The sequence below is a fragment of the Sapajus apella genome, unplaced genomic scaffold (assembly GCF_009761245.1).
Source record: "Sapajus apella isolate SASKATOON/1434 unplaced genomic scaffold, GSC_monkey_1.0 scaffold97, whole genome shotgun sequence".
Lineage (NCBI taxonomy): Eukaryota > Metazoa > Chordata > Mammalia > Primates > Cebidae > Sapajus > Sapajus apella.
Window position 1 is genome coordinate 2,995,153 of NW_022437037.1, and position 27,503 is coordinate 3,022,655.

Consider the following 27,503-nt stretch of genomic DNA (forward strand, 5'->3'; position numbering starts at 1 on the left):
CCTGGGTTCAGGCAATTCTCCTGCCTCAGCCTCCTGAGTAGCTGGGATTACAGGCACGCACCACCATGCCCAGCTAATTTTTTGTATTTTTAGTAGAGACGGGGTTTCACCATGTTGACCAGGATGGTCTCAATCACTTGACCTCGTGATCCACCCGCCTCGGCCTCCCAAAGTGCTGGGATTACAGGCTTGAGCCACCGCGCCCGGCCTCATTTGTTTTTAAAAGAACTTAGTAAGGGTGGAAGGGACAGGGAAAGAGAGCGAATTTATGTATGTATGTATGTAGGTATGTATGTACACGTATTTATTTATGTATTTGAGACAGAATCATATGTATTTATTTATTTGAGACGGAGTCTCCCTCTGTCACCCAGGCTGGAGTGCTGCAGTGCCACCTCGGCTCACTAGAACCTCCAGCTCCTGGTTCAAGCGATTCTCCTGCTTCAGCCTCACGAGTAGCTGGGATTACAGGCATGCGTCACACCTGACTAGTTTTTTATTTTTATTTTTTATTTATTTATTTGTTTTTGAGATGTAGTCTCACTCTGTTGCCAATGCTGGAAGGCAGTGGTACAGTCTCAGCTCACTGCAACTTCTGCCCCCTGGGTTCAAGCAATTCTCCTGCCTCAGCCTCCCAAGCAGGTGAGATTACTGGGGCATGCCACCACGCCTAGCTAATTTTTTGTATTTTTAGTAGAGATGGAGTTTCACTATGTTGGTCAGGCTGGTCTTGAACTCCTGATCTCAGGTGATCCGCCCACCTCGGCCTCCCAAAGTGCTGGGATTACAGGTGTGAGCCACCACACCTAGCCAAGATCAAGTTTATAGTTGGCTAACAGAGGCCCAGAGAGATCAGATAACATTGCTGTTATTACCATTATTGCTACCACTGTTTGAGCCTTTATTGAGTGCTTCACCAGGTACCATGCTAACAATCCCATGTAATCCTCATAACCACCACATGAGACAGTTACTATTATTACCTCCATTGTGTAGATGAAACACATGGGGTGGCTGCCTGTAATCGCAACACTTTGGGAGGCCGAGGTGGGTAAATCACCTGAGGTCAGTAGCTGGGATCATAGGCATGCGCCACCACACCTGGCTAATATGGCAAAACTCCATCTCGGATTACAGATGCCTGCCACCACGCCCGGCTAAAAAAATTTGCCAGGCGTGGTGACAGGCATCTGTAATCCCAGCTACTCAAGAGGCTAAGGCAGGAGAATCACTTGAATCAGGGAGGCGGAGGTTGCAGTGAGCCAAGATCATGCTATTGCACTCCAGCCTAGGCAACAAGAGTGAAACTCTGCCTCAAAACAAACACACAAAAACATGTTAGTATTAGATGTTAAGTGCTTGCCTAAGATCACTTAGACAGAGCTGGGGTTTGCTGGGATTTGAACACCCAGGTATATCTGATTCTCTAAATCCATTTGTTCTCTGGGGGAGGGGCCACAGATAGGAAGGGGATAATTAATCTTTTGTTCACTTTTTGAAAGGATGATACAGGTCGGGCGTGGTAGCTCATGCCTATAATCCCAGCACTTTGGGAGGCCTAGATGGGCGTATCACGAGGTCAAGAGACCATCCTGGCTAACAGGGTGAAACCTTGTCCCTACTAAAAAAAAAAAAAAAAAAAAAAATTAGCTGGGCATGGTGGCATGTGCCTGTAGTCCCAGCTACTTGGGAGGCTGAGGCCAGAGAATCGCTTGAAGCCAGGAGGCGGAGGTTGCAGTGAGCCAAGATTGCACCACTGCACTCCAGCCTGGACAACAGAGCAAGACTCTTGTCTCAAAATAAAAAAGAAAAAGAAAGGATGATACATTTGCATAGTCCAAAACTCAGAAGGTACGGAAGGGGAATATCTCCCAGCCATGCTGTTCTTCTCTCCTGAGTTTTTTATGAATCCTTGCATGCGCACGCACACACACACACACATACATATACACACACACATGTTCCCTCTCTCTACACAAATGGTCACACACTAGAGATACTCTTCTGTATCTTCACAGTACAAGTATCATATCCCCTACCTATGACTTGGCCAAGGCCACAACCAGAAAAGGGAAGGGCAGGCACTTGGCCTCCGAGCTCTGTGTTCAGTGTTTGCTCCCCACAGTGCTTCCCAACTCACCCACAGCAGCTGACTCAGCCCCAGGCTGCCTCTAACAACCACACACAAAAGGAGTGAGAAATGGCCCATACTGCCTTCTAGGCAGGACACTCCACCCTGCAAAAGGGACCTTAAGGCTCACTGCTCCATCTGGGAAGCCAGCCTGCCAGGGGACAGGGCAGGCAGTTGGACTTACCCTGTCTGCCTTCTTTTGCTGTGTGGAGACAGCAGAAAGAGCCCGCTCCAACTCTCCCACACGCCGCCGGGAATACTGCAGGCGGCTGGCCAGATCTTCGGACTCTCCTGGAATGAGAGAGGTTGAGATGGGGCCCAAAGGACTCCCCCTAAAGGCCTGTCAAAGTGCCAGGCTGAAGGATGATAGGGTGCTCAGATTCCCACCTTCTTTCTGCCTGGCAGCATGCTGAGTATGAGCCAGGGCTGTCTGTAACTCAGCTTTCTCTGATACGAGGATTCCTATGGTCTGAATGTGAACCTTTGGGAGAAAAGTCAAGAAAGTGCTGAAAAAGAAGGAAAGAAACATTCTCCAGAGAACAGGAGGGAACTCCACACCCTCCACTCACCTGTAACTGCTCCCTTAGGGCTCCCTGCTTTTGGTGACATTCTTTCTTTTCCTACAGGAAGAGGAATACAGAGCTCTTACTAAGGGAAGGCAGAGATGGCACAGCAAGGGACATGCCCCCAGAATGCCACCAATGCCCCAGGACAGGCCCACCCATGGAACCAAGTTATCAGGGACCCTGTGGGGATGGGGTGAAATCTGGGGGGGAGGGAGGGGTGAGCCTTCTTCCCCAGGCTTGGAGTGGGTGAGATGAGACTGAGGCCTCTACATTTGAATGCCCCCCAAACCCAGCAGTCATGTTGTGAGCAAACAAAGAAATCACGTTACTTCTTCCAACTGATCCGTAATTTCTTGGTTCTGTTGTTTCTGTGGGGAGAGTCAAAGGAAGGTGACTGAGGGTGGCCCCCTCAACTCTATTCTCCAGACCAGGAAGGGGTAGGCAGGGGCCAGGAATGGATTTTAAAGGCAAAGTTCTCAGACCCAATGGGAACACGAGCTGATAAACTCTCCTCAGGCTCCCAAGGAAAAGGGATTTGGGTCTTTGTTGGTTTTTGCCCACAGCCACAGAACTGGGTCTGGATCTGATTCTCTTGAAAGGATAGAAACATAAACCTCGAGAGATGAAGTGTGAAAAAAGCCCACCCTTCTGCCAGCTTGTGATTTAGAAAGGTGCATTCATTCAACAAACATTTCCTGAGCATATACGGGCCAGGTACAGTTCTTAATAGCAGGGATATAAGACAGAAAAAGACAGATAGGAGCCCTTGGCCCTGATATTTACATTCTAGTGGGCCTTTAAATCTTGGACTCTCAGAGCTAAGAGACCTTTGATACTCTCTAAGTCTACCTCCTCAGGAAATGCAAGCCCAAGGAGGAGAAGTGGCTTGTCCAGAATCAAACAGCAAATTAAGGACTGAGTCAAGACGGAAATATAGGGCTCCTGACAACCAGTCAGGCTAGCACCTCCTCGAGAGGCAACAACCCCAGGGTGTGTGTGGCAAGGACTTGAGCAGGGGTGTCTAGAGAAGAGAGAGTAGGCAAAGAGGGCAGCAACAGAAGAGCCATGCTGCATGCTCCGTGCTCTGGGGTCCCTCCAGCTGAGGCCTGGGCCCCCCAGCTCCCCATTCGCCCTTGGCACCAGGGGCCCCCTGCCCCTTTCTTCAGGGCCCCAATGGGAAACTGGAGCCCAGGATTGGCAGCGTGGAATCAGGGGACCCCACTGGACTCTTACCAATTTCTCTATCGTGACATTGAGTTGTTTGTTTGTTACATAGCTGGAGTCCAGGGCTACCGCTAGCTGTTGGTACCGGCTCTGAGGCGCATGCAGAGAGGAGGAGTTGGAGGAGGATTGGGGGGAGAGGTAGAGAGAGCAATCATTAGGGTTGGGGGGTGTGTGGGCTGTCTCAGCTGGCAGAGGGGCACCCAGCCCTCGCTGTGGGAGGAGGTTGGAGGGCTGGCCTGGAGGGTCACTGAGCCATGGCCCAGGGCCTCTTACCTCCAGGTCTTTCAGGTTAGCAGATGATGCTGGGCCCTCGCCATTGACACATGTTGTAGACTGTAAGAGATTAGAATGCACATGGAGATGTTCTGTCCTCCCAGTGTCTAAGCCCTCTGGCTTCCTTTCTTCCTCCTCATCTAGCAACATTTTCTTTTCTGCCTAACTTGGACCCTTTGTCCCGTAAACCCTTTTGTGCCTACTTCTCTCATGGTTCTTATTTCCCCACCATCCTTCCCTCCCGAGCAGCTCTCATCCAGTGCTGCAGCAGGATAAAATGATGCAACCAGTCATAGACTCCAACCCCTTCATGTGTACAGCTTCAAAGGCTCAGGGAAGAGGTGACTCCCTCAACATTTCCCAGAAAATCAGCTGGTCTCAGGATCTTCCCTTTCTCATGAATCCCTGCCTCAGTTTCTTTCTGTCATACTTTCCTCCCCCCTACACCCCACTCTGGGCCTCAATTTCTGAGGTACCTCACAAACAAGACCGTTGAGCTGCTGGGAGAGTTGTCGCAGGCTCTCGGTTGATGAGAAAGTCCTAGGGATGGAGACACAGGGGTCAGGGGTGCAGGTAGTTCAATGGGAAAGAAGGTCATGGGCAGTGGCCTCCCTGACTCTCTCCACCTAGAGACTGCTGCCCCAACAGGAGACACTCACTTGGTTTCATCCATGAGATTAGGGACATTGTCAGCATCATGGTTCTGTGTGGGAAGAAACAGATGAGATGGTCATTCAATTTCTGGTAAGAATCACGCAGGATGGAGTGAGTCAAGCTCCCAAACTCATTCCAACAATCTTCCATCTCCCCACACCTCAAAGAAAAGCCTAGTCTGAGCCTTCCCCCAGCCCGGTCCCTAGGAAGAGCCGTTGGCCCTAGGGAACAAGCTACCTGTGAGAGAAGAGAATCCATAGTAGGTACAGGAGGGCAGGGGGCAGAGGGGAAGGAGGCACGAACCTGAGGTACCACCATGCTAGTGAGACTGGCACCAGGGGAAGGGACACTGCCAGGTAACACGGTGTCATCAGATGGTTGTAGAGAAGCAGCATTGTCCTTGGGTGTCTGTCATAGAACAGAGCAGGTGGTTAGGGGGCCATGTGGGAGAGAAGGTGCCTCAGTGCCATGAACACAGGGTGTGGAACAGGTAGGATGGGTGTTGCTGCAGTCAGAGTGACAGTCACGCATGCTAAGAGCCACTCGGGGGTGTGCATATGGTTGCCCAGGCCTTGGGCTGCTAGGCAGCATTTCAAATGGTCAAAGCTCAAAGCAGGGGCTGCACAGCCCCCTTCACAAACACAAGGACCTCACTCTCCCTGGAGCTCAGCAAAAGACAGCAGCAGGCTCTGACCTTTGACAGCCACAGCAGGTGAGAGGAAGGTGTGCCAAAGTCAGGGAGAAGAAAGGCAGTGTTCTACCAGAAGGCCAGTCTGTGCTGCAGAGTGACACTAACTGGGCTCCTGCTGGGCAGAGGATGGTGATGAGGAAGTAGTTGTCTGGGCAATGCCCAATGTAGCTATCTGCCTCTCTCCTCCTTGCCTCCCTTCCCTTCTCCCCTGTGGTGGCACAATCATAGCTCACTGCAGCTTCCACCTCCTGGGCTCAAGCAATCCTCCCACCTCAGCCTCCCTAATAGCTGAGACTACAGGCGCACCACCATGCTCAGCTAATATTTATAGAGACACAGTCTCGCCATCTGGCCCAGGCTGGTCTCAAAGTCCTGGGCTCAAGTGATCCTCCCACCTTGCTGTCCCAAAGTGTTGGGGTTACAAATATGAGCCACTGCACCTGGCCTATTGGCTGTGTTTCTGATTCAGGCTTTTCAGGAAAAAAAAGTGTCCCTATTAGAATACAAGCCTATCCCCACTCTCTGGAGGTAAAAAGAGAATAAACCATGGCCACCATCCCTACCACAACCTCTTACCTGCAAAAACATCTACCCAACCAAGAAACCACCCAAGAAAACAGAGGTAAGACATCTGCCCTATGGCTCTTGGCAACTTGTAAGTTGTGGGGCCTCTTTCCTGGGAATAGTACCTGGGGACAATTCTAGGATTCAGGACTTGGAGTCATGTGGAGCCTCTCCTTTGACCCCAAATGGACCTACCTGCTTGTCCAGAGCCCCACCCAGCCTCTCTCCAGGCTCTGGCTTTACTCTTGGCCCAAGCCTCTGGCTCTAGAGATCTTCTAATATCCGACAGGCCAGATGGGCAAACAATGGAAAAAGCTGCTGACCAGCTAAGCTTGACAAGAGAGAAACAACAGGAAGCCAAGGCCTGGCCAGGGAAGCTGGTTCTGGGGGAAGTGGCTATACCTCTCTCTAGGGAAAGGACTGCCTGCTCACTGGACCCTTCAGCCCCAATGTCGGAAAACCCAAATCTGCTTTCTTCCTCAGAGCAAGTGCTGCAGAGGCTGGCAGAATTGAAGATAAGCCAAGCTGTCTTTGCATCTTTGCAAATTTACTGTGACCATGTAATCTGGTATTGCCTTGACAATGTCTAGAACTGAATCTAATAGGTCAGAGCAGGGGTTCAGCACTGGCCAGGCATGAGCCTTTCAGGAAGGCTGGCATTCCTAGCCGTGTAGGCTTTAGGTCCCTCCTGGCATCTTGGGTTCCCGCTGATCTCTAGGATTAGACACAACAATGTTCAGAGGAGGGGAAGTTTTCTTTTTTCTTTTTGTTTGAGATGGAGTCTTGCTCTGTCGCCCAGGCTGGAGTGTAGTGGCGAGATCTCCCCTCACTGCAACCTCCGCCACCTGGGTTCGAGATTCTCCTGCTCCAGCCTCCCAAGCAGCTGGGATTACAGGCACACAACACCATGCTCGGCTAATTTTTGTATTTGTAGTAGAGATGGGGTTTCACCATGTTGGCCAAGCTGCTCTTGAACTCCTGACCTCAGGTGATCCACCCTCCTCAGTCTCCCAAAGTGCTGGAATTACAGGCGTGAGCTACCAGCTCAGCTGAAAAAGCATTTTTATGATTGCATTTAGCATGATTATTTTGTGAGAGACCAAGTTATTTCATAATTTTAAATCTTGTAGCCAAGAATGGAGATTTTTTTTTTTTTTTGCGAGCCAGCCAGGAGATGAACCTGGAATTTTCTGAAGAATGGAGTTTTTAAAAAAGCCTACTCTCCTCAAATGTCCCATCCTATTAAGATATTTTTTTCTCTCCATTATTCCCTACTTCTGGAAATGTTATCATCCCTACCCAGGATTCTACAATCACAGGCCTGCACTCATGGAGTAGAAAACTTAGTAATAAAAATGAGAAATTAAAAAGAAACAGTTACGGATATAGAAAAGGTATAAAAAGAGCAAGGGGCTGGGCACAGTGGCTTACGCATGGAATCCCAGGACTTTGAGAGGCTAAGGCAGGCAGATCACTTGAGGCCAGGAGTTCGAGATCACCCTGAGTAACAGGGCAAAACACTGTCTCTACTAAAAATACAAAGCAAACAAACAAACAAACAAACAAACTAGCCAGGCATGATGGTACACATCTACAATCCCAGGTACTTGGGAAGCTGAGGCATGAAAATCACTTGAACCTGGGAGGGGGAGGTTGCAGTGAGCCAAGATTGCGCTACTGCACTCCAGGAGAAACAGGGAGACTCTTTCTCAAAAACAAAAACAAAAGCAAGAAGGAAATATGAGGATCTAGGCCTTTGTTTTCAGAATGGAGGGACCTGGGCTGGCACAGAATCTCAGAGCATTAGTAAACAGGCTGCAGACCCCTAATCGACTGGACCATTGGCAGAGCAAAAGCCAAATACATGACTGCAGGACTCATCAAGGCCTGTATTCCCCAGTGTCTCCTCTAAGCCAGCAAGGTGAGTCACAGCACCTGGACAGACCTGACCGACTGGAGGGTAACAAGTGTGATGACTGAACAACTCTCTAACCAGCCACCAAGGGTGCTCTATCTCAGTCCCTCTCTCCATACCCCCCTTCAACAGGATCAGGCTCTATTCGTGCCCTGCTCCTCTGGCTTGCCAGGAGTCCCGGAGACAAGTTAGATATGGAGGAAATGGCAAATCACAGCCAGAGGAGATTGTCTCCTAGCCCTGTGTATCCCCACACCAGGCTCCCTGTGTTCCTGAAAGGTGCTCTGTGAGTTTATAGCACTGGCCATGACCTCACCACTCCCCCTGCCTCCCCCACTCCCCATATGGATGAATGTTACCCACCTTTAATCTTCAAGCCAGCCTCAAATGCCACTTCCTCCAGCCTGGAGTCCATTCGGAACCAACCTCCCCCCAAGCTGAGCATTTGGAATTTTCCAAAATTCTTTCTTGCCTCCTTCAGAGGAGTCTGCCTCCCTCAGTGTGCAGCCTACCTTGTTCATCTATTTTCTCCACTGTTTATTTAGCAAAGTGCCTTTGTTGTCAAAGCCCAATGAATGTGCTTAAATGTTCATTTGATTTTAAGAGAGATTAGAGGCAGAACATCTTGGTCACTCATCTGTCTGGGGAACCTCACATCTTTTACAGTTAGTTCCTCTGAAAAGATAGCTTCAATCATTCCAACTATAATGCGAACTTATTTTCTCTTAACCCTTTGTTCCCTACTCTTAAATCAAAGTGAATTAATCAAAAAAAAAAAAAATCACTAACTTCTATGTGGTCTACTGATCTTCGCCTTTAGGGGAAATCCTAAAGGTTGGTTGAGGTTTTTTTTTTTCATCTCTCCTAGTCTGAGAGTACCCACACTGGGCATTCAAAAGCCCAAATCTGAGGTCGGGGGCAGTGACTCATGCCTGTAATCCCAGCACTTTGGGAAGCTGAGGCAGGTGGATCACTTGAGCTCAGGAGTTCAAGACCAGCCTAGCCAACATGGCAAAACCCCGTCTCTACTAAAAATACAAAAAATGAGCCGGGCACAGTGCCGGGCGCCTGTAATCCTAGCTACTCAGGAGGCTGAGGCAGGAGAATTGCTTGAACCCAGGAGGCAGAGGTTGCAGTGAGCCAAGATCATGCCACGGCACTCCAGCCTGGCCGACAGAGCGAGACTCGGTCTCTAAAAAAAAAGAAAAGGAGCCGGGCGCAGTGGCTCACGCCTTAATCCCAGCACTTTGGGAGGCCGAGGCGGGCGGATCATGAGGTCAAGAGAGTGAGACCATCCTGGCCCACAGGAAACCCTGTCTCTTTTTAAAAAAAAAGGAAAGGAAAAACAAAAGCCCAAAATCCTACATGCCTGTTCTGAATGTTATTCCCAAATTATCTTTAAACTTTTAAACTGTAAGGTATGTCTCACCTTCTCCAAGATGATACAAGATTTAGGGGAAGGATAAAAACCCAATCAATCAAGCAAGTGAAGAAGCGGACATAAACAGGCTGAAGGTTAATGGCAGCAACATAAAATAAGCCAGAGGCAAAGTATCCCCCAAACCAGAGAAGCCTCAGGGGCATGCACAGCTGGAGAGAGCAAGCCAGAGAGGGGTCTCGGCACTGCCTCACCTTCCACTTGTCCAATGGGGGGAGCGCTACCCCATTGGAGCGGTTAAGGTCGGACACCAGCACCTTCAGAATGTCCTGAATCTACAGGAGGCAAAAAGGGAAAAACAAGGGCAGGGGGAGAAAGACAGAAATGGCTTACAGAGAGGCAAGAAAGTCAAGGAAGGAGGAAGACGTGGGTTCAGGGAAACGAAATGCTGAAGAAGAGTGGAGGAGATCAATACCATGGCCTGTGCCATCCTTCCAAATGGCCACCTGCTGCCCTGCCAGGGGCAGAAACAAATAGATGGAAAAGTCCCCTGAGTGATGCAGTCATACAAGGTGGAGTCGCCTAACCAGGGCAGCTCTCAATATGCTCATTGGACCCTTCAGGCCCACGATGTGGGGGATGAATCTGGTAGAGCTACAGACCTCGACCTTAATTTTAAAAACCAGACTTCTGAGTAAGGGTTCACTTGAACAAAGGGGGTTCCAGCTAAAAAACAAGCCTGAAAGATACTGATCTTATCCAATGTCATCTTATGAGGAAGAAACGCAGGCCCAGGGAAAGAAGTGGTTTTTCTGTAGTCATCCAGCAAGCTGGTGACAAAGATGAACTCAAAAGTTAGATCTTCTCCTAATTCTAGCACCTGGGGCTCTCCTCACCACACCCTGGGGCCCTTTCAGTGACTCCTAAAGGGATAGCCTGATGCCAAGTGGCTGTTCTCGTTGCCCTGGCTTCCCCTTGAGACTGGGGATGAGGAAAATGAAACAGCAACTACCATTTCCTGGGTGTCCTAAGTGTTTACAGCAGGCCCTGCACTAGGGATTAACATAAACACAACAACAATAACAAATCTCATTTAAACTTCACAAGTGTAAATAAAACAATACTTTACAGATGTGAAAAGAGAGGCCCAAAAATCTCCAACAATTTGCACTAAAATCATATCCCTAGCAGATGGACAGGTATGATATAAACCCAGAACTCTTAACCAGTACCAGACAGTTCTTCCACAGTCATCACAATTACCCTCTACTGCCCCTTGGGCCCCCTGTCCCCAGGAGCCTGGCCAGCCAAGACTCACATCCTCAGATGAGTGGCAATCACCAGAATTGGTTGTCTCAGGGCTACTGCCATTTTTAATTTTCTTCTTCTTTTTTGCTCCTGCAGGAACACCAGGGCTATTCCTCTGCTGATATTCTCTCAGCTGTGGAAAAGAAGAACAGCAATACTCATGAGAACTACAAGCCCCTACAGTTACATCCTACTTTGCAATTTTTCCAAAATAGTCTTATAGACCAGCTGATTTAATGCCACCAACAACTGTACAAGGTCTTATCACAATCACTTAGTGACTGACAGGGACTGTTACCATGGCTTAAAAAAAGGCAATAATTGAAAAACTCAGTCTTCTGACTCCGAGCTCAGGGGTTTTGCCACAAATCAGCAGCTACCAGGGGCCAAATCCAGAGGCAGAGGTAGAAAAGTAAAAATTAAGCAGGCAGGAACTATACATTGTGTGGTTTAGAATCATACATCCTCACACGTTTGTTAGTGTAAGAAATGCACGAATATCTCTCAAACTTTTACATCAATGTATCCTCATGGCAGAAGGCAGCCTTTCTGTTAAATCTAGGAATTTAACAGAAAGAGGACAACCCAAGCCTCATTTCAGAGAGAAGTATGGTGTATTCTCACACATTTATGTGACTGTTATCGCTAAGTACATTAATGTTTTTCTCTCTCAAGAGAATCAAGGGAAACCGATGCTTCAGAAAGATGCATATTTATCCACTGCGCTCCAAGTACCCCCAGGTTGAGATGGTATGAGAAAGATTCAAGCTGTCGAGTTCAGTTTCCCAAGACCTGTTCCACAGAAGATAAGGAGATCTCATTCCAAACACCACTGATTAAAGGGCACTCTGGTCCCAGAACCATGGAGAATTCGAATATGAGGTGGAGAAGTCAGAGAAAAACGTTAAAGTCTCTCTGGAGAGTAGAAGCCTGGGAGAAAACCAAACCAAACCCATTCTCACATTGCCACCCAGAGATACTGCCAACGTTTTGAACTCACAGGGGAAGTGCAGGCTTTTCACACTGTGAACGTCTGTGTTAAGGGAGTAAGGCAGCCTGAAACCTCTCCCTCCTAGGTCCCATAGTCCCCATTCCCCTTCCAGCTGGAAATTTATGCTGTGACCAGAGGAACCAGAAACGGGATAAGAACACTTATGGGGCTGGGTCCTAAGATCAAAGGCTGGTATAGAGCACTAATTACGGTTGGGGGGGGTTGTGACGTCACTACATTCCACTCTTCCCGGGGGTTGGGGGGGGACATCGGCGTGTCGTCCGAGTCGCCGCTCTGCGATGGGGGAGGGGAGCACAGGGCCAGGACCCAGGTCCTTGGAGACTCGAGCCCAAAGAGCCCAGGGAGGGCCGGTTTGGGGCGGCAGAAGGTGAGGGCCGAGTCTGGAGCGGGGAGCTCCTGGAGTCTAGGGCCCAAAGTCACTGGCTGAGCTGCTGGGGACCGAGGTCCTTGGAGACACCAGCCCAAAGAGCCCAGGGAGGTTGGACCTGGGGCGGCAGGACGTGAGGGCCGAGTCTGGAGCGGGGAGCCCCGGGAGTCACCAGCCCAAAGTCACCCGGGGGCGACTGGCGAGGGCGGGGGCTGGGCGGTTGAGGGGGCGGGGCTGGCTGACAAGACTTTGGTGGGGGCAGCCCAGAGGCGCTGGGGGGCCCAGCCCGGTGTGCCTCAGGAGTGGCACGAACTCTGGCCGCGGTCCTGCCATAGGAGGGGGGCTGGGGCTGGGTCGGGGAGCCGCGACCCGGCGCGCTTTACCTTTTTCTTCGCTGCGGCCAATTTGCTCTGTCGGGTTTCTTCCGACATCGCGGGGCGGGGAGGGAGGCGGGGTTGGGGCCACATCAGCGCAATCCCGGCAACCACTGCGTAAGTCAGTCAGCCACCGCGCAGCAGTGCGACCGAGCCAGAGGAGGCGTGACCAGGGAGCTATTAGAGGGCAGAATAGGGGCGTGGCCTCAACGATCCAAGCCCATTGGTCAATGAGAAAGATGAGGCGGAAAGGAGGCGTGGCCAAGCGGCGGCGTGGCCAGAGGGACCTGTGGCGTCACAACAAAAGCTGCGCACGCAACCGCTGTCCCCGCCCATCCCGGGTGAAGAGCGGGGCTGGTTATCGTTGGGTGCGCGCGCACCTTTCTGTGCGACCGTTCACGCTCGGGCTCAGAACCTGAGAGGCTATTCTCCGACTCCCGCCCTGGACCCTCTTGCGCCACTCAACCCCCCGATCCGGGGGCCTCGGACCCCAGGGCTCAGGAGGTGGGCAAGAAATGGACTCCACAGTTTCTTACCTGACTCCTCACAGCCCTGTCCCAGACTTTCCCTTTCCAGAAATCACTTCCAAAGACTCCCATCCAGTATCTCCAGACAACCCCCCTCTCGGAACTTCCCCTTCCTAGAGGGTCTCTACCCTGATCCTGGAAGCGTATGTGTCCCCTTTTCAGTTCCGGGCGCTCCTACTTCCCAGCCCCTCCTACTTCTCAGCCGCTTCTCCTCCCGCATCCCCACGGTATCCCTGTCCTATCAGAGCGGGCTGTGGGTTCAATGAGGCTTTCCCCTCGGATTCCTCTGCAGGACTGAATCAGGACTTACCCGAAGTTGCCGCGGGGCCTTCCGATCCCCTGTGAGTATGACTTACCCACACCCACCTTCCCATCCCCGCCACTCCCTACGTGTGAGTCCTTGCCGCTCCCAGCCCTCCTCCCCATCTCAACAGCAGCTGATCCCCACTTGGCCCTCTTCCATTTCTTCTCCCAGCCGACTGAGAACCTCCAGGTCTTTTGTCAATCCCTCCCCTTCCTTTCCTCCCCCCTGCCAGTCTTCAAAGAAGTGCTATCCGGTCCTGTCCTAGTCTAACTCTTCTCCCTCCCCTTCCTGTCTCCTGCCTCCTCAGATGACTTTCACTCCAGTCAAGCACCAGCCATCTCTCCTGCTCGCTGGTTTCACCCCTCACCCAGCCCTGCCTTTAAACAAACCCACAGGTCCCCAGTCAGGAAAATGCTTGGTGTTCACCCTGGTCACTCCTTTAGTTGCTAATAGTCTCTCCTCTTCTCTGGCAAGCCACCCCCAAAAACGCAGCCTCCCCCTCCTCTCATCCCCCAGTTGGAGTTGCCACTACCACTACCACCACTCTCAAGTTAGATCATGAGGACCAGGAGAAGTGGCTCACACCTGTAATCCCAGCACTTTGGGAGGCTGAGGTGGGTGGATCATTTGAGGTCAGGAGTTCAAGACCAGCCTGGCCAACATGGTGAAACCCTGTCTCTACTAAAAATACAAAAAAAAAAAATCAGGCAAGCGCGGTGGTGCATGCCTGTAATCCCAGCTACTCAGGAGGCTGAGGCAGGAGAATCACTTCATCCAGGGAGGTGGAGGTTGTAGTGAGCCAAGATTGCCCCACTGCACTCCAGCCTGGGCAACAGAGCTAGACTATGTCTCTAAAAAAAAAGAAGTTAGATCAGGAAAGACTTGGTATTTGTTTGTTCATTGATTTAGCAACTGTGCAATGCAGGTGTGTGCCAGAGAGCCCCCTGCCCTCCAGGAGCCACAGGCCAAAAAACAGTTCCAGTACAAGTATGCACATGGGTTCTGAGAGGGGGACCCCAGGGTTGGACTTGCAAAGAGGGCTCTCCAGAGATGGCAGGGTCAGAGGCAAGGTCTGAAGGGCAAGTCACAGTGAGCCCAGATGACGATGACAATGTGGCAGCCACAGTTTGCCAAAAGCATTTGGCTGATTGAACTCTTGTGAGTGAGTTGGTTTCCACTGTTTTTGACCATGGGGTAACTAACTACAGATGATGCCCTGCTCATTCATGCTAATTCATTCCTTCCCTTTTCTTTTTTGTTTTATTGGGACAGGGTTTCACTCTGTTGCCCAGGCTGGCTTGCAATGGTGCAATCTGGGCTCACTGTAACCTCTGCCTCCCAAGCCCAACCCATCCTCCCACCTCAGCCTACTGAATAGCTGGGACCACAGGCGTGTGCCATGATGCCTGGCTAATTTTTTTGTATTTTCAGTAGAGACAGATTTTCGCCATGTTGCCCAGGCTTGTCTCAAACTCCTGAGCTCAAAGCAACCCGCCTGCCTCAGCCTCCCAAAGTGCTGGGATTACAGGCAGGAGCCACCATGCCCAACTTCCACTCCTTCCATTTTTAAAAACAAGGCTTGGCCAGGCATGGTGGCTCATGCCTATAATCCCAGCACTATGGGAGGCCAAGGCGAGCGGATCAGCTGAGGTCAGGAGTTCGAGACCAGCCTGGCCAACATGTTGAAATGACATCTCTACTAAAAATACAAAAACTAGCCAGGTGTGGTGGCAGGCACCTGTAATTCCACCTACTCGTGAGGCTGAGGCAGGAGAATCACTTGAACCTGGGGGGCAGAGGTTGCAGTGAGCCGAGATCACACTGCATTCCAGCCTGGGTGACACAGCAAGACCTTGTCTCAAAAAAAGAGGCTCTGTTGAGCACTGTCCCCATCAGCTTACTTTACATACATCATCTTTCCAGTTCCTTCCAGCAACCTTTGAGGCAAGATGGTTTACTGTCCCCATGTTGAGATAAGGCCCATGAGTTCCAGAGAGATGAATATAGCCAGGACATGGCAGAGCTGGGGACTTTGAACTGAGTTCTTTTTGTTTTGTTTTGTTTTTTGAGACACAGTATCACTCTGTCTCCCAGGTTAGAGTGCAATGGCATGATCTCAGCTCACTGCAATCTCCGCCTCCCATGTTCAAGTGATTCTTCTGCCTCAGCCTCCATAGTAGCTGGAATTACAGTCGCCTGCCACCATGGCCCACTAATTTTTGTTTTTTTAGTAGAGACAGGGTTTTTCCATGTTGGCCAGGCTGGTCTTGAACTCCTGGCCTCGGGTGATCACCTGCCTTGGTCTCCCAAATTGCTGGGATTACAGGTGTGAGCCACCACATCTGGCCTTGAACTGAATTCTTAACCGGTACCCTGTGCTTGCTGCTCTTTGGGCCTCTTTGCAGGAGCATCCTCCTGACCTCCTCCCTCTTTTTCTGTGCACACTTGGCTGGCTCCTCTGCTCCCTGCCACTCCTGAGGTAAATGTGGGCATTTCCGAGTCACTCCGCCCTCCTCTTGCTGTTCTCTTTCTGCACACCCACTCCAAGGTCTCACTTCCATGCCCTCAGCCCACCCCAGTGACCACAACTCTCCTGTCTCTCTCCAGTCCTGACCTTTCTTGGGACACCCAGAGCTGCCTGCATAATCTTTGCCTTCCTGCTTGCCAAGTCTGAAATCACACTCAGCCTCCTAACCAGGACCACAAACCAACTCCTCCACCTGCCCTTGCATCATCAAAGGAACTCCAGGCTCTTGAAGTGGGCTCTGCCTCTCCTCCTTTTTTTTTTGTTTTGTTTTTTTGTTTCTGTTTTTGTTTTTTGAGAGAGTCTCACTCTGTTACCCAGACTGAAGTGCAATGGCGTGATCTCAGCTCACTGCAACCTCCGCCTCCCAGGTTTAAGCGATTCTCCTGCCTTAGCCTCCTGAGTAGCTGAAATTATAGGTGTGTGCCACCATGCCCAGCTAATTTTTGTATTTTTAGTAGAGACGGGGTTTCACCATATTGGCCAGGCTGATCTCAAACTCCCGACCTCATGATCCACCTGTCTCGGCTTCCCAAAGTGCTGAGATTACAGGCATCAGCCACTGTGCCCGGCCGCCTCTCCTCCTTTCTAATAGCATCATGCATGGTTGCATTTGTTCTTTCTCACACCACTGTCCCCTCACTCACCCATTAACATACATGGAAACCACTCTCATTTCCCCCAACACATGTGCTCTCTCCTGCCTTCCAGCATTCGAGCACACATTCATCCCTGGGTATCCACGGAGATTGCTGCCAGGACCCCCATGGAGTGGTACAAGACAAAAAGTCTGTACATGTTCAATACAAACTAAACCATGCTTTTTTCTCAATCAGATATTTTCAGTGTGAAACCCACTGATATGGACGGCCAACTGTTCGTCCCCTCTGCCTGCAATACTTTCTTCCACCTTTCTGCCAAGCTAAAGCCTGCTCATCCCTTAAAATTCAGCTTCCTTGGAGAAGCCTTATCCCCACTCCTGGCTCAGTCCAGTTGCCTTGTTAGACCCTCCCATAGCACACTGTACTTCAAAGCCTTTTTTAGATTTATAATTCATTTATTGGTTATTCATTCATTCATTAATAAATATTGAGTGCCTACTGTGTGCCATGTACTGTTGTAGACGCTGCAATCAGCAGTGAACAAAAGTCTCTTCGTGCATGGACATTACACTTCAGTGATGTAAAGCAACATAAGACAATGAAAATAATGAAATGCATAACTTGACGTGTGATGAAAAATTCTATAAAACATCAGGAGGCGAAGTGTGGTGGCTCATGCTTGCAATCCTAACATTTTGGGGGGCCAAGGTTTGAGGATTGCTCCAGCCCAGCGTTCAAGACCAAACTGGGTGACACAGCAAGACCCCATCTCTACAAAAACTTAAAAATTTTTAAAAAAAAAAGTTAGCTGAGTGTTATGGAACATGCCTGTCCTAACAGCTACCCAGGAGGCTGAGGTGGGAGGATTGCTTAAGCCCAGAAGGTTGAGGCTACAGTGAGGTGTGATTTTGCTACTGCACTCCAGCATGGATGATAGAGTGAGACAAACCCTATCTTAAAAGAAAGATTAAATTAAAAAAATATTTTAAAAAGGCGCGGTGGCTCACGCCTATAATCCCCAGCACTTTGGAAGGCCGAGGCAAGCAGATCACGAGATCAACGGTTCAAGATCAGCCCGACCAGCATGGTGAAACCCTGTCTCTACTAAAAATACAAAAATGGGCCAGGCATGACAGTGCGTGCCTGTAATCCCAGCTACTTGGGAGGCTGAGGCAGGAGAATTGCTTGAACCTGGGAGACGGAGGTTGTGGTGAAATATATATATGCCAGGCATGGTGGCTCACACCTGTAATCCCAGCACTTTGGGAGGCCAAGGCGAGTGGATCACCTGAGGTCAGGTGTTCGAGACCAGCCTGGCCAACATGGCGAAACCCCATCTCTACTAAAAATAAAAAAATTAGCCGGGTGTGATGACACATGCCTGGCAGGAGAATAACTTGAATCTGGGAGGCACAGATTGCAGTGAGCCGAGATTGCGCCACTGCACTCCAGCTTGGGCAACAGAGCAAGACTCTGTCTCAAAAAATAATAATTATTATAATTATATATATAAATCAAGAGAAAGGAAATGATTGATTGAGACATGACCATCGTAGACAGGGCTGTCGGAGAGGGCCTTTCTGATGTGGCCATACATAAGTAGAGCTTTAAGTGGAAGCACCTGGAGGAAGAACTTAATTGTTGGGTGCTTTCTCTTTGGGGCTAGGCTATGCATTCTATGAGAGCAGTGGGCTGGACTTGATGTGTCATTCATTGCTGCTCTCCTGGACCCTTTGTCAGTTCCTAGCAGAGAGTGCTCACTCATTCTGCTGAGTGACTGGTTACAAGCCACTAACCTAAAACCAGGAAGAGTGTCTTTGGTGTCTTCTTGTATCATGTGTAGACAGCTCATTCAACATATGTTTCCTGAAGATTGGCTGTGTACTAGGCACTGGCCTTCACAGCTTCTATAGGCAGAAAGGGCAAAGATGAAACATAACTCCAAGGAAGGGTTTTATCCAATGAGATTATAAACCCAGTGACAGCTGGGCACGGGGGCTTACGCCTGTAATCCCACACTTTGGGAGGCTGAGGCGGGCAGATCACTTGAGGTCAAGAGTTTGAGACCAGCCTGGCCAACATGGTGAAACCCTGTCTCTACTAAAAATACAAACATCAGGCCAGGAGCGGTGGCTTATGCCTGTAATGCCAGCACTTTGGGAGGCCGAGGGGGCAGATCATAAGGTCAAGAGATCGAGACCATCCTGGCCAACATGGTAAAACCCCGTCTCTACTAAAAATACAAAAATTAGCTGGGTGTGGTGGCGCACGCCTATAGTCCCAGCTACTTGGGGGTCTGAGGCAGAAGAATCACCTAAATCCAGGAGGTGAAGGTTGCAGTGAGCTGAGATCGTGCCACTGCACTCTAGCCTGGGTGACAGAGAGACTCTGTCTAAAAAAAAAAAAAAAAAAAAAAAAATCCCAGATGATTAAGTTCCACTTGCTGGAACTTAGTCATAGAGCCACACCTAATTCCAAGGAAAGCCTGGACATGTAGTCTTATTCAGGGGGCTGGGGTGCCTATTAGCAAGAAGAAGCAGGGAGCGACTACTGGGGGACATGTAGGCTCTGAATTGTGGATCACTGGTCAGTCTGGCTGATGACTTTTTCTGCCTCTCAGAGGCCATTGCCCAAATCTGGCCAGGCTGATCAGACCAGTGAGGAATCTCTGCACCTTGACATTCAGAAACTGAAGGAGAAGAGGGACATGCTGGACAAGGAGATCTCCCAGTTCATATCTGAGTAAGTCTCATTCGGTTCCCCAGCATGGTTAAGATAACTTTTGGCTGCGCACAGTGGCTCATGCATATAATCCCAGCACTTTGGGAGGCCAAGGCAGGCAGATTACTTGAGGTCAGGAGTTTGAGACCATCCTGGCCAACATGGCAAAACTATCTCTACTAAAAATACAAAAAAATAGCCAGGTGTGGTGGCATGCACCTGTAGTCCCAGCTACTCAGGAGGCTAAGGCAGGAGAATCACTTATACCTGGGAGATGGAGGTTGTAGTGAACCGAGATCATGCTACTGCACTCCAGCCTGGGTGTCAGAGTGAGAATCTGTCTCAAAAAAAAAAGATAAATTTTAGCTCTCTAACTGCCCAGTAACTGAAACCCAGTCGCACTGGCTTAGCATAGAAATAGAACTGTGCTTCTGGATTCAGGGTATTTCAGCAGCCTCTCAGGTAGGGAGATGCTCTGGCTGCTGAGGTCCTGAACTAGGACCTGGATAGCTGTCTGGAATGAAAGCTGTTGCTCTCTAAGTCTCTGGAGCTATGTTCTCCGCCTCTGTTTCCCTCTGCACAGACTCCATTCTCTCTCTGCAGGTGGAGTTTTCAGTGTGTAGGGGAAGCTGGCTCTTGAACACGTCCTGGAGTTCCCCATGCCCCTTGCTCCAGCCACATGGCAGAGTGTGTGCACTTCACACTTGAGGGAATCCACCTGGCTGTTTGGATTACGTGCCCATCTGCAAGTCCCTCAGCTGTGGCCAGGGTCACATAGTACCACTGTGGCTGGAGACCCTGCCCTAAGAACACAGGGGGTGTTTGCCAGGAGTGAGGACCTGGGGAGATCCCCTGCCCTGCTGTAAGCTTCATGAGGGCAGGGCCTGTCTTGCTGTCACCATATCCCCAGTACCTAGCACCGAGCAGGCCCTTCAAGATGCCTTATTACTGCCTGAGCCTGGGGTCATCATCTGCTTTCTTAACTGGGCTGTCTTTCCCCTTCCCTCCATCGCTCATCCCAGAGGCTACAGTGTGGATGAACTGGAGGACCACATTACCCAGCTTCACGAGTACAATGACATCAAGGATGTGGGGCAGATGCTGATGGGCAAACTAGGTGAGTAGCTGGGACTCCAGAGCCACCAGCAGGCATCATAGGATGTCTTCTCGCCTAGAGGTGTTGGGTTTTGCTCCTGGGCCTCCTAACTTGCCAGCTGTCTTGCCTTCCTCAGTTGGCCTGCTCCTGGGCTGCCCCAGCCCCTCTCTTTACCAGCCTCTGGCCTCCCTGGCCACCTAGGTTTGTTCCTCAAGTACAGAGCCTGTTTTGGAGCTGCAGGCAGGTTTGAGAGGGGCTTGCCCATCTGCCAGACTGAGGATTCAAGGTCTCCCCAGTCTTCTGGGGCCTACTTAGAGTGATCAAGATACCAACCATGCCTCAAGTGGCTGGCTTGCTAAAGAGGCAGCAAGTGCAACGGTGACCCTTTGTGACTTAAAGGAGTATTTTGTTCCTTCTTGAACAAAATCTTACTATCTAGAGGGCTTTAGCAGAGACACCAATACCTGTGTGTCACAGTGGCTAGGAGAGCCTACCTTGAAGGTGAGGAAATTTGCAGGTGGCCCCCTACATACCCTTCAGTTCCATCCCCTGGCTCGGAGTGGTAGGCACTTTGATGTTCAGCAGCTAGTAACCACTGGGGTAGTGCTCAGAGCTGGGCTGTGTTTCTTTATTTATTTATTTTTTAAATTTGAGACAGAGTCTCACTCTTGTTGCCCAGGCTGGAGTACAATGGCGCCATCTGAGCTCATTGCAACCTCCGCTTCCCGGGTTCAAGCAATACTCCTTCCTCAGCCTCCAGAATAGCTGGGATTACAGGCATGTGCCACCATGCCCAGCTAATTTTGTAGTTTTAGTAGAGACGGGATCTCCCCATGTTGGTCAGGCTAGTCTTGAACTCCCGAACTCAGGTGATCCACCCGCCTTGGCCTCCTAAAGTGCTGGGATTACAGGCATGAGCCACAGCGCCTGGCCTGCTTCCCTGTGTTTTACTGGAGAATGGGCCCCAGAGGAGGAGAAGGAAGAAACCGGAGGCGGGAACTATAGATGAATGAGAAGAGCAGGGTGATCAGGGCCCAAGAAGAAGGGGATGTGAGGGGAGTGTAAGCTAGTGTTTAAGACCAGAAGCTCAGCTGGGCGGGGTGGCTCACGCCTATAATCCCAGCATTTTGGGAGGCTGAGGCCAGTGGATTACCTGAGTTTGGGAGTTCGAGACCAGCCTGACCAACATAGAGAAACTTTGTCTCTACTAAACATATAAAATTAGGTATAGTGGCACATGCCTGTAATCCCAGCTACTCGGGAGGCTGAGGCAGGAGAATTGTTTGAACCCTGGAGGCAGTGGTTGTAGTAAATGGAGATGGATCCACTGTACTCCAGCCTGGGCAACAAGAGCAAAACTCCATCTCAAAAAAACAACATAAGCTCTTAGTAGTGAGACTCAGCATGAGGCCTGTCACTTCCAGGTCATATGATGTGAAGCAGGTGGCCTATCCCTTTTTTTTTTTTTTTTTTTTTTTTGACACGGAGTTTTGCTCTTGTTACCCAGGCTGGAGTGCAAAGGCGCAATCTCGGCTCACCGCAACCTCCACCTCCTGGGTTCAGGCAATTCTCCTGCCTCAGCCTCCTGAGTAGCTGGGATTACAGGCATGCACCACCATGCCCAGCTAATTTTTTGTAGTTTTAGTAGAGACGGGGTTTCACCGTGTTGACCAGGATGGTCTCGATCTCTTGACCTCGTGATCCACCCGCCTCGGCCTCCCAAAGTGCTGGGATTACAGGCGTGAGCCACCGCGCCCAGTGTGGCCTATCCCTTTTTTATTTTAGACTAGGTCTCACTCTGACAGCCAGGCTGGAGTGCAGTGGCATGATCTCGGCTCCCTGCAACCTCCGCCTCCCAGGTTCAAGCGATTCTAGTGCCTCAGCCTCCCGAGTAGCTGGGACTGCAGGCGCCCACCACCACGCCCAGCTAACTTTTGTTTTTTTAGTGGAGAAGGGGTTTCACCATGTTGGCCAGGCTGGTCTTGAACTCTTGACCTCAAGTGATCCACCTATCTTGGCCTCCCAAAGTGCTAAGATTACAGGCGTGAGCCACCATGCCTGACCTCCTTTTTGTTTATTCAGTGAACATTTACTGAGCAGCTACACTATGCCTGGCACTCTACAGAGTACTGGGGACACTTTGATGAACTGGACACATTTTTTTTTTTTGAGACAAAGTTTTGCTCTTGTTGCCCAGGCTGGAGTGCAGGGGTGTGATATTGGCTCACTGCAATCTCCGCCTCCTGCCTCCTGAGTTTAAGCAATTCCCCTGCCTCAGCCTCCCGAGTAGCTGAGATTACAGGAGTCCGCCACCACACCCAGCTAATTTTTTCTATTTAGTGAACCAGACACTTGAAGGTCTCTGCTCTCATGTGGTTTGTTTTCCTGTTGGGAGTGGAGGAATACCCAGGAAGTAAGTGGACTCAGCAGGTTAATGACCAAATGTGTTAGGTGCTGCGAAAGTGACAAAGGGCAGAGATGGGGAGAATATTGAGGTATGAACAGCAGGGCGCTAGGGGTAAGATAAGGTAGTCAGGGGAGAGCTCTGAGGAGAACCCTTCCCCAGGAGAAAGGACCAGTCTTTGTGGAGAATGGAGGCAGAATAGCATCATGGGGGCTCCAGAGGGGCAAACTCAATCTAGCCCGTGGGCCATGCGGTGGAGTCTGATATGTCCAGCACGCACAGCATACAGTCAGCTTACATTTGAAGCAGATGAATCCAGCAGCTCTGTGCGGAGAATGGAATCGAGGGAGCTCTATTTCATTCCTCTTCAAAATGGGGTGAGGGTCCAAGGAGTCCTCGTAGGTCCAGTGTTGAACACAGTGGCTGGCACATGGAGGAGCTCCGGTGGGAGTTATTAGCGTGGCATGGCCCACGGGGGGGCAGCCTGGAAGGAGTAGCAGGGGGCTTACCTCAGCCAGTTAGACGAGGCACAAATGTGGGCACCAGCTTGTAGCCAGAGGTGGTCCTGGTGGGTCAGAGCAGTGACACTGGCTCGGGGCATTGGCTGTACTCCCTCCCACCTCCCCACTGGACATTTAGCCTTCCTTCCTTCCTTTCAGCTGTGATCCGAGGTGTCACCACCAAAGAGTTGTATCCAGAGTTTGGTCTGGACATGAATGACTGAGCAGCACCCAGGGACAGTGTGACCATGATAAACCCTGAGAGCCCAACCAGCACACCTACAGAGTTTCCAGTGAGAAAATGCCAGAAGCACTTTTCTAGAGAGCCCAAGATGAATCGGGAGGAGCCTAGAGGAGAGGAAGGCCGGGAGGAAGGGGCGTTCCCAGCTCCAAGTTTCCTGAAATGTCGCAGTGATACTTGTATAGGGGTACATGTATTTTATTTGTCAATAAACGGATACTGATTCCCTCTACTCCAATAGCCCCCAATGGTACCTGGGGTAAAGAGAGCCTGCCTTGGATTATAACGGCCTTATATGAGCCAGGCATTGTGCTAAGTGCTTACTATCCATTATCTCTGATGCTGAAAATCATCCTGTGAGGAATTAGCATTCTTATCCCCATCTTACAGATGAAGATGTTGAGGCTCAAAGAGGAGGCAAAGTGACCTGCCCAAAGTCACACAGCCAGCACGTGGCAGAACAGGGATTTGAACCTAGGTCAGACTCAAGCCTGTACTTTGCAATACTGCCTTTCTGGGTTGGGGAGAAGCAGGCAAGAGTTTAGAGTGGGCCAGGTGTGGTGGCTCATGCCTGTAATCCCAGCACTTTGGGAGGCTAAGTCAGAAGGATCTCTTGAGACCAGGAATTCAAGACCAGTCTTTTTTTTTTTTTTTTTTTTTTTTTTTTTTTGAGACAGAGTTTCACTCTTATTACCCAGGCTGGAGTGCAATGGCGCGATCTTGGCTCACTGCAACCTCCACCTCCAAAGTTCAAGCTATTCTTCTGCCTCAGCCTCCTGAGTAGCTGGGACTACAGGCATGTGCCACCACACCCATCTAATTTTTTGTATTTTTAGTAGAGACGGGGTTTCACCGTGTTAGCCAGGATGGTCTCAATCTCTTGACCTCGTGATCCACCCACTTCAGCCTCCCAAAGTGCTGGGATTACAGGCATGAGCCACTGTGCCTGGCTGAAAGACTCCCTTTCTATAAAAAAATTAAAAATTATGTTGTGTTCCCAGTGGTAAATTGTTTTTCTTGTTAAAAACAAATTTTAGGGGCCGGGCATGGTGGCTCATGCCAGTAATCCCAGTACTTTGGGAGGCTGAGGCAGGCATGTGCCTCCCTGCCTGCCAAACTCCTGATCACAAGGTCAGCAGTTTGAGACCAGCCTGTCCAACATTGTGAAACCCCCTCTCTACTAAAGATACACACACACACACAAATTAGCCAGGGGTGGTGGCAGGTGCCTGTAATCCCAGCTACTCAGGAGGCTGAGGCAGGAGAATCACTTGAACCCGGAAGGCAGAGGTTGCAGTGAGCTGAGATCGTGCCATTGCACTCCAGCCTGGGCAACAGAGAGACTCTGTCCCTAAATAAATAAATGAAAATAAGTTTTAGGGTCCAGGCACAGTGCCTCATGCCTGTAATCCCATTACTTTGGGAGGCCAAGGCAGGCAGATCACATGAGGCCAGGAATTCAAGACCAACCTGGCCAACATGGCAAAACCCATCTCTACTAAAAATACAAAAATTAGGCAGGCAGGGAGGCACATGCCTGTAATCCCAGCTACTTGGGAAGGTGAGGCAGAGAACTGCCAATGTTCTGGGCCATATGGGTGTGTGTGTGTGTGTGTGTTTAAGACAGAGTCTCTGCTGCCACAGGCTGGAGTGCAGTGGTGTGACCTCAGCTCACCACAACCTCCACCTTTTGGGTTCAAGTGATTCTCCTGCCTCTGCCTCCCCAGTAGCTGGGATTATAGGCGCCTGCCCCCACACCTGGCTAATTTTTGCATTTTTAGTAGAGACAGGGTTTTCACTATGTTAACCAGGCTGGTCTCAAACTCCTGACCTCAAGTTCTGCCCACATCAGCCTCCCAAAGTGCTGGGATTACAGGTGTGAGCCACCTCACCTGGCTGGCTACCCAGTTTTATGGTGGGAAAGGAGGAGAAGGAAGCAGCCAGGCTCTGAGTGGGTGGGAGCCTCAGGAGAGGTGAGCCTTTCCTTGAGGTTTTCTCATGTTACACCATTTTCTCTATGTGGAGAGCTGGCTGGTCTTCCCTCTTCCTACACAAAAAATTTGTCAGGGCCAGGTGCTGGGGAGCTCCAGTCTCTGGGTCCCTACCACACACCACTTGCCTGCCAGTGGGAGGTCAGAGACCCAAGAAGCCATGACAATACAGTTGGATAAAACGCTGCCATGGGGTTATGAAAGCACGTTAAAGCTGCATCTAACCAATGTGGGATACTGGGAAACTTCCCAGGGGAAGAGACATTAATGTCTGTCCAGTAGGAGGTAGCCAGATAAGGATGTGGGAGAGGGCTGGGCACCTGTAATCCCAGCACTTTTGGAGGCTGAAGCAGGTGAATCACCTGAGGTCAGGAGTTCAAGACCATCCCGACCAATATGGCAAAACCCCATCTCTACTAAAAATATAAAAATTAGCCTGGCATGGTGGCATGCATCTGTAATCCAAGCTTCTCAGGAGGCTGAGGCAAGAGAATCACTTGAACTCAGGAGGCGGAGGTTGCAGTAAGCCAAGATCACACCACTGAACTCCAGCCTCCAGTAAAACTCCATCTCAAAAAAAAAAAAAAAAGAATATGAGAGAGTATTCCAGACAGAACTTAGTGGGTGCAGGATACAAGGGATTCAGTCTGGTTGAAAGGTGATCAGGGATGGTGATTTGCAGGCTTTGTTGGCTTGGATTCTCAGTGCAAGATGAAAGCTTCCCTCAAACACAGTTGTAACTCAGCTCTGCATTTTGGTTCTATCTTGAGGCACCCAGAGAGGGCACTTAGAAGGAAAGCATCACCAGGGTCTGTTTTTAATTGTGTAAGCTCCGCTCTCCCAGGTGTCATAGTGGGCATGACCTCGAGGGGGCAGTGTCCACTCAGAGATGCACCCAACTGCCCTGGGAAGTAAGCCCTGGGAGGGCCTTGTTGGGAAGGCCTGCCAGGCTGGATTCAAGAAGGCTGAATCCTCAGAACACATAGAAGGGGTTCTCTGGCAGCACCCCTCTCAGGAGTCTGAAGCGACCAGGGGCAGTAAGGAGCAACTGGTTGCGAGATATGGATTCCTCAGGGTGTGCCCCCATGTGCTGGAAAACAGGTGACAGAGGTTACTCTGCTGGTGTGTACACATACATGGTTTCTTTGATCATATCCGGTGTAAACCCTACTTGAAAATATTTATCATCCGGCACCTACCGAGTTCAAAATACTAACGCAGTACAGCCTGCACTATTGTTCCTGGGGACTAAAAGGGGTCATTTCTGGGTGGCCTGACCCAGAAATGTGTCACAGGCTGGGTGTGGTGGCTCACGCCTGTAATCCAAGCACTTTGGAGGCCAAGGCGGGTGAATCACCTGAGGTCGGGAGTTCAAGACCAGCCTGACCAACATGGTGAAACCCCATCTTGGAAAAAAAAAAAAAAAAAGTGTCACAGAGCAGTGTCACCAAATAGTGCCCCACTCCAGTTTTGCTCAGAAGGGGCCACATCAGCTGGGCAGGGTATGGTGGCTCATGCCTATAATCCTAGCCCTTTGAGAGACCAAAGCAGGACAACGGATTGAGCCCAGGAGTTTGAGACTAGCTTTGCAACATAGTCAGACCTCGCCTCCACAAAAAATTTTAAAACTAGCCAAGCGTGGTGTCACCCAGCTACTCAGGAGGTTAAAGTGGGAGGATTGATCAAGCTCAGGAGGTTGAGGCTGCAGTGAACCATGATCACACATTGCACTCCAGCATAGGCGACAGAGTGAGACCCTGTCAAAAAAAGGAGGGGCCACCTGCAGAGACAGGGAGGGGAGAAAACCCAGGCCAAGGGCCCAGAGCCCTCTATGGTTGGCACTAGGGGATGTTGGGGCCCCCAACCCTGATGAAATTGGGAGGAAAGCTCCAGGTTCCATGTCATGTGGATGGGCCTGAGAATGAGGTGAAAGGTGACAATCACATACCCAAACCAGTTATGAGCCAAAGGTTTTGCCAGATAAAAGACTGATGGCCACAATGACCAACTCATATGCAACAGCGAAGCTATCTGACTCCAGAACCTGGCTGAGTAGCCACGGTGTGCTGCCTGCCTCCCCAGTGAAGCCTCTTTTTTTTTTTTTTTTTTTTTTTTTTTTTTTTTTTTTTTTTTTTT

At 50.2% G+C, this 27,503-nt stretch overlaps 2 protein-coding genes across 4 annotated transcripts in view; one reads left to right on the forward strand and one right to left on the reverse strand.

Moving 5' to 3' along the window:
• GOLGA2 (golgin A2) overlaps positions 1-12,608 on the reverse strand; it is a 21,238-nt gene extending 8,630 nt beyond the window's left edge. The window contains exons 1-12 of one of the 3 annotated variants that reach the window (XM_032257406.1): positions 12,467-12,608; positions 10,715-10,837; positions 9,651-9,731; positions 5,152-5,256; positions 4,854-4,897; positions 4,671-4,734; positions 4,195-4,254; positions 3,931-4,011; positions 3,027-3,065; positions 2,701-2,751; positions 2,519-2,612; positions 2,316-2,422 (exon numbers count right to left, since the gene is read on the reverse strand). In XM_032257406.1, coding sequence (XP_032113297.1) covers positions 2,316-2,422; positions 2,519-2,612; positions 2,701-2,751; positions 3,027-3,065; positions 3,931-4,011; positions 4,195-4,254; positions 4,671-4,734; positions 4,854-4,897; positions 5,152-5,256; positions 9,651-9,731; positions 10,715-10,837; positions 12,467-12,550 — 933 coding nt within the window. In that variant the 5' untranslated portion in view covers positions 12,551-12,608. The remainder of the gene's footprint in view (positions 1-2,315; positions 2,423-2,518; positions 2,613-2,700; positions 2,752-3,026; positions 3,066-3,930; positions 4,012-4,194; positions 4,255-4,670; positions 4,735-4,853; positions 4,898-5,151; positions 5,257-9,650; positions 9,732-10,714; positions 10,838-12,466) is intronic. The other 2 variants (XM_032257408.1, XM_032257407.1) reach the window with 2 other exon arrangements.
• A 65-nt stretch (positions 12,609-12,673) lies between these two features.
• SWI5 (SWI5 homologous recombination repair protein) lies at positions 12,674-23,608 on the forward strand. The gene is given in 6 exon segments (XM_032257423.1): positions 12,674-12,868; positions 12,871-12,961; positions 13,277-13,325; positions 19,035-19,156; positions 20,158-20,252; positions 23,295-23,608. Coding segments are annotated over 6 exon segments (603 nt in total). The 5' UTR covers positions 12,674-12,687; the 3' UTR covers positions 23,360-23,608.
• The last annotated feature ends 3,895 nt before the right edge of the window (positions 23,609-27,503 follow it).